Below are 12,198 nucleotides of genomic sequence, written 5' to 3'. Positions count from 1 at the left end.
CTGAGGTTTCGTCTGAACCCTCTTAGATTTTCTCTTTCCTTCCTCTCTCTGATAAGCAGTTGGACTTTGTTGGTATTACACTCAGCTGTTAGGCACAATAATTTTTAGGGGATTGTGTCATTATTTTTGACAATGCTCTTGGATATAAACTGCTTCACAACCTGATTCAATTAAATTTAGACTCATAACACAATTTGAGTATAAAATACACAATTATTGTTTATAGTAGCTATGCTATATATTAGATCTCTTGAACTTATTCATCTTATAACTGAAGGTTAATACTCTTTGACTACCATGTCCCATTTCCCCCAACTTCCAGTCTTGGCAATTACTATACTACTCTGTCTTACCAGTTTACTAACAGAGTAGATATTAAGGGTTCCCACCACAGGGGTGGAAAAGGTAATCATGTAAGGTTATGGATATATTAATTAGGTTGTTTGTGGTAATTATTTTACTATGTGTATATGTGTGTGTGTATATAAAATCACATTGCATATATTAAATACATACATTTTTATTTGTCAATGACACCTCAATTAAGCTGGAAAAAATGAATAAATTTGAATTCTTTGTCAGAGTTTTCGAGGCCAGTCTGGAATCTGCTCTGAACCCAGAGGGCTTCTCCTGGCTATCTTTTCTGGTTCTCTCTGATACACTTGCTGGCCTATGGTTTAGTTGGTTGCTTTCAGGGTGTATTAGTCTGTTCTCACACTGCTGATAAAGACATACCAGAGACTGGGCAATTTATAAAGAAAAAGAGGTTTAATGAACTCACAGTTTCATGTGGCTGGGGAGACCTTACAATCATGGCAGGAGGCAAAAGGCACGTCTTACATGGCAGCAGGCAGGACAGAATGAAAGCTAAGTGAAAGGGAAAACTTCTTATAAAATCATCAGATCTTGTGAGACTTATTTACTACCATGAGAACAGTATGGGGGAAACCACCCCCACGATTCAATTATCTCCCACTGGGTCCCTCCCCAAACACATGGAAATTATGAGAGCTATAATTCAAGGTAATATTTGGGTGGGAACACAGCCAAACCGTATCACACGGTGAAACCAGTTTTCTTTTAATTACTTATCACCATCGCCATTGTTTCAAAGTATAAACTTAAGTTTACATCTCCTACATGCTCTTATAAATCAGCTAGCTCACTTGAGAAAAGATTCAGGTCTCTGTGTTCTGATGGCTTGCCTTTTGCCTGTGCAAAATATTGAAGCAACTACTCCAGAACTGGGAATAGGAACAACTACTTGCTTATTCTCTTATAGAGACATAGCATCATTACTAGCACTCTCTGGGTTTGGGAGCCTCTAGTTTTTTAAGCTTGCAATATCTGTCATGTAACATGCCTCTTATTAATGATCAGGGTGGTGGAAAGGGTGATAGGAGCTTAAGATAATTGGCCTGTCATGCCTTTGGTAGATCCCTGGCACTACAAGTGGGAAAAAGGTAGAGGAATGGAGACACATACCTCTTGGTCACATTCACTTGGACTTTAGCCACTGCCACACAGAACTAGACAGCCTGAGATAATGCTAATCACCTGCACACAGAGGAGAGATACTGTAGCCCTTCAGATGGGGAGAAAAGAAGCACTATAACTTGGTCTCACTATCCAGACTGATGGGTCTGTCATGGTGAGCTGGAGGAGGAAGTATGAAAAGAGCTGATTGTGAACAAGTGAGTCAAGTCTCTCACTAATCCTAGATTTTGTAGATTTTCTTGAATAAATGTGTCTTTATTTGCTGTGGGGCCTTACAACAATTACCAAAGACTTTAATTTTTCTAAAGTATGTAATAAGTCTGATAAGAGCCTGATATTTGATGAGCAGTTTTCTGAGTATGTTGGCTTATTGAGTCCAAAGTCATAGGTTTTACAGAATTCTTACTCTGACTTTTTTGACTATGCTAAAATAGGACATTCTGGGGATCTGTCTCTTAAGATTCCTGCCCACTATGGCAGAATTAAAGCCAAGGCTCTAACAAAGATGCTTTCTTCAGTCTCCCTTCAGTTTCACTGCCTGTCAATACTTGGAGATGTCAGAGTGACATGGCTCTATATGTTATCTGCCTTTAATTGATGAAGAATTAAAAAAATTCTTCATTATTGTTTCATCTAGATGTGTTAAAAATCATGTATTTGGAAGCTAGTTAAGAGTTTAGCCAACTTCATACTATGGCAGCCATTAACAAAGTAATTTTGTATGAATATTTTATCAGTTGTAGAAACTCCAAATTCTAACATTAGTCACTAACAGATATTTTTGCTTTATATTTTATCAATGTCAACTGATAAATAACAAGTAGAGTGAATAAAGAACAGCTTCACTTAACTTGACCAAGGCTGGCAAACTGAAGTCTATACTTTTCAGCTTGTATTTTGGATCAGACTTGTGTTTTCATGAACAAAGTATTACCTGAGGTGGCAGATAATGACATTGATAAAAGGTTCGCAGAAACATACTTAAATTTGATGGACTCTTTCTGGCCACATGGGAATGACACTTGGAAGAGCTGTCTATGCAGCCACAAGGCATAGGATGAGTTTAAGAGTATATTTTGACAGAGTTAAAAGAAACAGTCATAATATAGCATTTAGAGAAAAAGCTACAGCTATCTAGAGCCAAAAATGCAACTAAGTATCAAGAAATATAATGTATGTGAAATAGAATAAAGTGATGAGAAAGGGGGTGCTATTTTTGCCAATGATTTTAGTCAAATATTGGACATACTGAAGATGAAGCTTTGATAGATCAAGGTAAATTTTAGTACCACTTGGCTCTGCCCATGAAAACACATTTTATTAAAGTCCTGGTTGAATATAGCTATTGGTCAGACCTAACACATCCACATCATCAACTATAAGTTTCCAATGGGTCAGCAACCTCACATGTGCTCATGAACACACACATACAATCACAAATAACATAGGTAGTCTAGATAAATAAATATAGGTAGGAAAATGCTGTAGCTTTGCAAAATAGATTACTTTTGATGAAAAATAAATTTAGACATTTTCCCAAATGAAAATACTTAAGATTATTTGTACTTAATCATATACTAGTAACACAACATGAAAGGTTCTGTTTTTGTTTGATTAAATTGTTGGAACTTCCAGCTAATTGATCAAATACATTCTGATATGGCAATGTGGGCTAAATTTTAGTTGTCACTCTTTGAACAGAAAAAATGTCGTTATTATAAATAACACGGGAAGAAAACATAGCTTGTAAGACAATGGCCTAAACAGATCAGCAATGTTGAATTTCTCAGAAGCAGCCAGAAAACCAAGATCTTTCATAGCACCATGGGCAGTAGAAGGCATAGCCATAGCCACTATGACCACAGCCATAGCTGCAGCCCAGGCCTCCTTTGGCATAGCCCTGGCCACTATGGGAGTTGTTATAAAAACTCATGGTTTCAAGAAAGGTAGGCTCAGTTGTATAGCACAGTCAGATTCTGGAGTTTTAAGTTTAAAGTTTTAAGTTTATAATAAGGGCCTTAAATACCTCATGAGTGGTATATGGGGCAAACCACAGGCACTGGTGGATTCACATTGCACACTAATTAGCACTGAAGCCATCTAAAATATTCCTTGTAACCAATACATCCAAGACAACATTGCTGCTTCTCAGGAATGTTGAATGTAATGAAATAATGTACTTTTAATAAGAGATTCTTCTCCTATTTTGATGACTTGTTTTATTCCAGATGTCAAATTTAAACTATATTACCAGCAACCAAGAGTAACCCATATGGCTTCCATTTTTATTTATTTATTTATTTATTGTTTGACATGGAATCTTGCTCTGCCACCCGGGCTGGAGTGCAGTGGCATGATCTCGGCTCACTGCAACCTCTGCCTCCCAGGTTCAAGCGATTCTTCTGCCCCAGCCTTCCAAGTAGCTGGGACTACAGGCGCCCGCCAGCACCCCCAGATAATTTTTGTATTTTTAGTAGAGATGGGGTTTCACCATATTGGCCAGGCTGGTCTCGAACTCCTGATCTTGTGATCCACCTGCCTCAGTCTCCCAAAATGCTGGGATTACAGGCGTAAGCCACCATGCCCGACCTGTATTTTTAATAGAGATGGGTTTCACCATGTTGGCCAGGATGGTCTTGATCTCCTGACCTTGTGATCTGCCCACCTTGGCCTCCCAAAGTGCTGGGATTACAGGTGAGATGGCTTCCACTTCTTAAAAATCCCAATTTCACCCAATAATAATTTCGCCCTTCAGCCTGACTCCATATATGCAGACTTGGGAATAAAAGTGTAGCCCCAAAGAGATGAGGAAGGATGAAAAGCTTGTAAGAGAAGTCATGGTGGCAGCATTCACTTGTAAAATGTTGAGTGACAAGGTGTATCATCACTTTTTGTGGAGCAATATCATTCACTTTGGCTTATACGTCACATGTAACTATCATTTTATATAGGATCCCAAACCATGGCAGAGACTTTGATTTTTAACTTCATTGATTCTGGGTACATAGTAAGGAAAGGACTTCTATTAGAAACCTGAATTTTAAAACAATTCTGTAATTACTCAAAGATTTATTAACATCATGACTCCCTGAGATGGCACATGACAAGAGTCACATCTCTTCCCAAATCTATAACCTCAGTCTACATATGAGAAAACCTCAGGCAGATTCAGTTGGGGAATATTCCACGAAATATCTGGCTCTCTAAAACTGTCAAGGTCATAAAAGTCAAGAAAAGACCAACACACCATGAGCAATTGGAGGTTACTGAGAGGTACAAAAACCAAAGCAATGTGAGTTGGATTCAAGAACAGAAAAAAAGAACATTAAAAGAAAAATGTGAATAGTGCTGCAATGAACGATGGTCCTAGGACTTAAAATAAGTTAATAAAAACAGAAAAATGGTAAAATAAAGTCCACAGTTTAGTTAAGAACACCATACACAGTTAATTTCTTTGGTTTGATAAGTGGATTATGGTTATAAAAGATATTAATATTAGGGGATGTTGAATGATGGATATATGGAAATTTTCTGTACTATTTTGACAACTGTCTCTATGCCAGAAATTATTTTAAGATAAGAAGTTAAAAGAGAATATAAAACCACTGTTCCATTCCATTGACTTGGTCATTTATTGATTCTTTTATAAATGAAGAGAATAACGTACATTTGCTTGTTTCTCAGTAGAGTTTGAACATAAATAAAAATTAGACTCACTGGTATAAGTAGAAAAATACAACAAATTTTTCTCAGATTTGGTATTCTAGGATTTTTAATTAGTTGAATTATTATCAACATCATGGCTTTAGTATAGAAAAGACACTAAATCCCTGAAAAAAGTATTATTTGGATAAAGAGAGAAGAAATATTAAAAAGTCAAAGTTGTTCTTTGTGGAATGTTGTGCAAAAAAGAGTAAAATTAATTGGGGCCTAGAGCAAATAAGAGTGTAACTAACAAAAGTCTTCTTTCTTGATGTAAAGGATGGCTACAGAAGGTTAAAATGCAAGTCTAGTTTGAGGCAGGATTGTATGAATGTGAGTGTGAGGTGTCCTTTCATCCGAGCCCTCAATCACACAAGGGGAGCCCAAATTGAGAGGTCAAACCAAACAAGCCTCCTTAATACCTCAGAAGCATTATCTTACAATTGAGGAAAAAAACAAAACAAAACTAATTATATTAGTCAAAAATTAGCCAGTGGTATGCTACCTCTGCTAGATCATTCCCATCCTGAGGCATATAAAAGGCCTTTTACAGGAAGTATGCATACTGAAGTCACCTACACTCCTTTCTACCCAAGGACAACCTCCACAGCCATCACCATGTGTGGCAGCTACTACGGAAACCTCTATGGCGGCTGTGGCTATGGGTGCTGTGGCTACGGAGGCCTGGGCTGTGGCTACGGAGGCCTGGGCTGTGGCTATGGCTCCTGAAGTGGCTGTGGCTATGGTTATGGCTCCTGCTGCCTCCGCAGCTGTGGCTATACATGGCGGCTCTGGCTCCGGCTCCGGCTTTGGCTACTACTATTGAGGACATAATGGAAGGCTCTCACCATCTATCCCGTGACATCAGGATTCACCAATTCTTAACCCCACATGCTCTGAGCTTAGGGTTGGATTAAGATTATCTTATATCAAAAGTTTCTGATGTGATTTTTTTCCTGAAGACTTGCCCCTCCTCCCCCCACCACCCCAGTACCCTCTGGATCTAATATTTTCAACTTCCTTTTCTGTATTTAATGCATGATAATGTAAAATAATAATGTAAAATTCACCCTATGAACTTCGGTATGGTCTCTCATCAAGAAGATGCTGTTATAGATCTTGCTTTTTGATTTTCATGCAGGAACTTATTTTCTGTTTCCCTAATACAGTTTTTCAATCTGGAATTAGCATCCTGATTTTCTTTTCATTAGTATCCAGTATTTATCTTTTTAGCTTTTTTCCCTATTTATATTATCCTAACAGTGTCTCAACGTAACCCATGTTATCACTGCCTCAATAGCATAGAAAACTGAGCATGAACAGAGCAGAAAACCGTGCATCATTTATGGGTTGATTCTTCGCATATAAAAATCATTTACTGTCAGACTTGTTCTATGTAGTTCATGTCACGACTCTATGTAAATAATTTGTATTTATAATCTAAATAACCATAATTAAGTAGCATTTATTAGCCATTTAGCATAGAGCAATCACTGTGCCAAGTCTTTAATGTACATCATCTCAAATGAGCCTCATAATAAATTCATGATGCATTAAAATTTTCCCCATTTTCCCGTAATCCCAGCACTTTTGGAGGCGGAGACAGGTGGATCATTTGAGGTCAGGAGTTCAAGACCAGCCTGGCCAATATGGTGAAAGCGTCTCTATTAAAAATACAAAAAATCTGCCGGGGGCCATGGTTGTGCACACCTGTAATCCCAGCTACTTGGGAGGGTAAGGCATGAGAATCGCTTAAACCCGGGAGGCAGAGGTTGCAGCGAGCCGAGATTGTGCCATTGCACTCCAGCCTGGGCGACAGAGCTAGACTCTGTTTCAAGAAAAACTCCCCATTTTAGAGCTGAATAGAAGCAAAGAGAATAAAGTAACTTTCTCATTGGCAGGTGTGGCAGAAGAGATATTTCATACCCACCTGTTTGTTGTCTCTTTGCATATTCATAGAAAGTATTTATTTTCCTTGACTCTAGATAATTGCAGGGATTGTTTAACCACTAAATGCAAAGTTATCTCCCAGGATAAGGTTAGTTATTACTGACATTTAATGTTATTGACTTAAATTAAAATTATCTGAAGAATAATTTTGTTTTTTACCCCTTTACCCAACAAAAATCTTTCATTCTACTTTTCTCTGCTTTTTAAATATATGCTTACCACTCTATAAAATTTCAGCTCACACATTAGACATCTAGAATCTTTTATGCACGTCTCTTACTTTTTTGGCAAAATCGTTTTATGCCTTTTCTCCAAATTCTAGGAACATTTCTCAATCCCTTTTCCCCATCTCATCTCTTACTAACTTTTGTCCCTTCAGCATTTTTTTCTTTAAATTAACTTTATCATGACAAATACATATTGCCTCTTTTTAGATTTTAATAATTGCTTATATAGTTGCTGTAGCTCCATGCATTTCATGGCTCTCAAATATTATACATTTTAGAATTTGAAAAAAAAAATGTGTTGAAGAGTTTTTCCTCCTTTTGCAACAGTACTATTTTTGAAAAGTAGGCTCATTGTGAGTGCTTAGATCGATCCTTTGATTTTCATAGCTATTTATTTCATATGGTTTTACCCTTAAAAAGAATGATCTGCTACTTAGGATAAAGATTTTTTCCATCAGAACTTATGTGTAGATCTGCTAAATCTTTTGCATACAAACAATTGTAAAGAAAAAGTGTTAATACTTCTAATTTTATTTTGCCTGTTTAGCAATACCCATCATTTTCAAGGGTGATCATATAGTCTGTGCTGTTTATTTTTATGGACCTTACATGAGAAGGAAATACTTACTCTACTAGATGTCTCATTTTAGGGAGCTCTTCCACATTATGGATTCTTTTCCACTTATTCTCCATATCTATTATGAATCTGCTCCAAGTCAGGCATTCATTTGAAGAATATGGAATGTAGACATGCAAAGGGTGGCAAAGATCTCTCTTCTCATGGAACTTACACTCTTGAATGAGGCAGGCAGGGAGGGAGATAGACAGTGAGAGACAGACAATAGGCAAGTAAATTCTAAAATAAATGCAGTAAATTCTGATAGTGATGAGTATTTGTAAAACAGTAAAAATCAATGAGTTAAATAAACTTTTAATCATTTCTCGACGAAGTCAGTTTTAAATTGGGTGGTCAGAGAAAACAGATCTAAGAAGACGGCAGTTAAGTTGACACCTGAATGAGATGAAGGATTCTGTTATTGTTTCTGGTATTTTCAAAAGGAGAAATCAGCCGTACAAAGGTAAAACTATTAAGGAGGGTTACAACTTGGTCTGTCTGAGTTACTGAAGAGCCTGTGTTTGAAGCATGGTAAATAAAAAGGAAAGTGGTAGGAAGTGATGTCCGAGAGGTAGGATAGAGTATCGGAAGACATTTCTTTCTAAATGCAATGGGAATTGTATGAAAGATATGTTCCAGGAAAAGGCTGTGATGTGATTTCTGTTGTGCCATGAGACTGAGATATCAGAAGAGAAAACATTTGGTGCCAGGAGAGATCATGGGTTCTGTCTTAGTGATGTTAGATTACATCTATAAAAGGACAAAGATAAAGAACATAAAAGGTGAATAACACAGTTCTGAGATTGAAGTCAAGTTGTGAAGAAGAAATTACTGAAAAGGGTGAGGTTGGAGACAAACAAGATTGTGCAGTGGAACAGATACAGAATTTGTCAATAAGGAAGACAGGGTTCCACTGACCCGAATATTGTTTCAGAGCTTCAGTAAAATGAAGACAGAGAAACAAACCATATTTGGATCAGGCAAGACTTCTAAGAAAACTTTCAGTGGAGTGGTGGGTCAAAAGTTCAAAAGATTGAGAGAAAAGGAGATAAGAAAGTGGAAGCAGTAATCTCAGAAACACATTTTTGAAATTTCTTGTGAAGAGGAAAAGTGAATTAAGAAAGTACCCTGGGGAGCCCAAGGGGGTTTTCTTAGGGAAAGATTAGATTGTTTAATTTGTTTTCATTGGATATACTGAAGCATGCGTGATATTTCAGAGCGTCAAGGAAGTAAATATATATTTTTAATGGAGTGTTATAGTATATAAATAGACAGAACACAGAGGATGTTTAGGGCAATGAAACTATTCTGCATAATACTACAGTGGTGAATACATTTCATACATTTGTCAAAACCCATGAAATGCACAACACTAAGGATGAACCCTTATATACACTGTGAACTTTGAGTGATGATGATCTGTCATTGTGAATTCATCTGTTGTAACAAATGTACCACTGTGGTGCAGAATGTGGATAATGGGGGAGATTTGGTGTTGGGAAGGAATGGAGTCAGTATATGGGAATTGTCTGTACTTTCTGGTCAATTTGCTGTGAAATGAAAACTGCTCTATTAAGAAAACAGCAATACAATAGTATATAAGGTACTAATTTTCCGATTATAAAAATAAATATCAGCTCTTCATAAGAGTTAAATAATTCCTGAAATAAATTCAAAGAGAATTGGCCTTATACATTTTTATATTGAGGACATTGAGTTATATGATAGATTGTATCTTTTACAGTCATTTTAATCAGTTACAAAACTACCTGCTGAATAATTCTTTTGTTAACTAATGTAAGTTTAGTTTTACACCTTTTTGGTCTATTAATTCACAAAACATACAGTCTGTAAGCCTAAAAATGGCTGTTAAATGTTTTCAACTAATGCTGGTTAACAATAATTCTAAGTTGAATGAAAACTGATTGATGGAGTGTAAAGTATGAGATTTAAGGCAACTAACATTTTCTGTAGGGAAAAATTTAATGTGATATTGTTGAGATTTCTTAACAGTTATAATCTCAATTGTGGAGGGACTGAAATAATATGTAGCCATAATAATGAGTCTAGTTTACAGAAATACAGTTGCCAATAAAAATAAATATACAGTGTATTAAAATGCATGATGAATGGCAAATGTGTTTGAGCTGATTGTTAATAGGAACAACTTTACTATATTGAGACTGTTTTCTTTTGACTAATTTGAATTACTTATCAAGGCAGACTAATTGATGGATTGTAAGGATCTTGTGTCCTGATTCTAAAGAAAGGTTAATTGAAGTATAAGTGGTTTCCTTTCTTGCACCCTCTTCACTGCTGCATAAGTTAATCCCCCATTTTTTACTCTATTTGGAATCTATATTAAATGTATTAACAGTCTTTGAACACAGAACATCACTGAAGTATCAGCATCCTGATCATTACATAATCATACCTCCTTCATGCATCCTGTACAAAAAAACAAACTCTAAGTGTTTTGAGATAATCACAAATTCTTTTGACTTTGTTGGGTCTCAGAATAGCCTGAATTGTCATAGCAAAATGGATGATCATAAATATTTCAATAGTTATTCAGGAGAGTATCATGTGCCTGATTAAAAATAGATTACTTACTTAACGTTGCATATCTTTACAAAGGAGCATACCGTTGTCTAATACATTGGTAAAATCAAACAGCTAAAGAAAATAACTCAGTCATAATATTAGCTGATCATTGTATATCTCAAAATACCAAGAGCTCTCCCATTGATTTGTGCAGAATTACAAAAAAAAAAACAAAACCAAAACTGAGTTCTGGAAAGCACTGATATTTCAGAGATAGCAAATCCCATAAACACCTAATTGGCAAACTTTCTAAACAGTAAAAAAACAAAGCGGGGGGGCATTATTGAAAAATGGCAATTGATATAAATCTCAATAAAACAGGATTAAATATTGTCATTATTTCTGGAGGAAGACTCTGAAAAAAATTTGAATCCATAGAAGAAACTATTTTCTGTGTGTCCTGAATAAGAATTAGGCATATAAAAATAAGGCAATGATTTGTGTGAATAAAAAAACTAGAGGTGCAGAGTAGCTGCAACTAACTCAGGCTAGTTTTTCAAGAAATTTTAATAAGGTGGCTTTTTGTTAATTATATTATAGAGATGAATGAGCACTGCAACTTTCTATGCCACATTCTTTCATAGGAGAAGAGACAGCTGAGACAGTGAAGAAGGAAAAAAATGTCTTAAAACAAGTTACAGTCACAACTCATTGTTTAAAAAGCGTTGTTGGCTGTGGAAAGACAAAGAAGAGATTATAGATTTTATTTTGTGCCAAGAGCAAAGCAAACAAGGTTTGCAGCAAGTGTTATTTATTGAAATAATTTATGTTTATAGAAGTTAAAATGAATATGTGGCGTTATGCAGGGATTTATATGTATCATTTTCTCCTCTCATTATTGGCACAGAAACTGTTTCAGGAGAGTTCTGAGTGGCCAAGAAAATGAGTTTCCGTAATACCTATGAGGTTTTTTTCTTACGGTTGAGAAACAACAAACTAATTCTGTTAGTCACAAAATTAGCCAATGGCATGAAACCTGTGGTTGGTCACATCCACACTGGGCATATAAATGGACTCTACAGGGACAACTGTCTATACTGAAGCCAACTACACCCCTTCCTACTCAAGGAACGACCAACACCATGTGTGGAAGCTGCTACGGAAACTACTATGGTGGCTGTGGCTATGGGTGCTGTGGCTACGGAGGCCTGGGCGGTTATTACGGAGGCCTGGGCGGTGACTATGGAGTCCTGGGTTGTGGCTATGGTTCCTGCTAGGTCTGTGGCTTCTGCAGACTGGGCTGTGGTTATGGCTATGGCTATGGATATCGCTCTTGCTCCCTCTGTGGCTGTGACTATGGATGCGACTTTGACTATGCCTCCGGCTTTGGCTACTAGTATTGAGGACGCCATGGGAGACTCATCTCCAATACGTGCGACATCAAGACTGACCAGCCCTGAATCCCATGCTCCTGTGCCACCACATTAGGATAGAATAATCATACACTACAGATTTCTGTTGTGACTTGCTGACGACCTGCAATGTGGTGCCCCCTATCGGCATCTACTATTCTAAATGATCTATTCCCAAGCTCTCCCTCATGACAATTGGGAGAATGTGGTATTTTCCCTGTGAACCCACTTATCTCTTTTACCAGAGTGA

At 36.8% G+C, this 12,198-nt stretch overlaps 1 protein-coding gene across 1 annotated transcript; it reads right to left on the bottom strand.

The window, feature by feature from the left end:
* Window positions 1-773: 773 nt before the first annotated feature.
* Window positions 774-3,745, bottom strand: LOC116274434 (keratin-associated protein 22-1). Its single transcript, XM_031664947.1, has one exon. It carries the CDS (start codon window positions 3,428-3,430, stop codon window positions 3,284-3,286), a length of 147 nt encoding a protein of 48 aa, XP_031520807.1. The 5' UTR covers window positions 3,431-3,745; the 3' UTR covers window positions 774-3,283.
* Window positions 3,746-12,198: the final 8,453 nt, after the last annotated feature.

The sequence above is a fragment of the Papio anubis genome, chromosome 4 (genome assembly GCF_008728515.1).
Source record: "Papio anubis isolate 15944 chromosome 4, Panubis1.0, whole genome shotgun sequence".
NCBI classification, from domain to species: domain Eukaryota; kingdom Metazoa; phylum Chordata; class Mammalia; order Primates; family Cercopithecidae; genus Papio; species Papio anubis.
This window is presented reverse-complemented; position numbering and strand designations above follow the sequence as displayed.

Coding starts and splice junctions, on each gene's coding strand:
- LOC116274434 (XM_031664947.1), bottom strand. CDS start 3,430: ATGAGTTTTTATAACAACTCCCATAGTGGCCAGGGCTATGCCAAAGGA.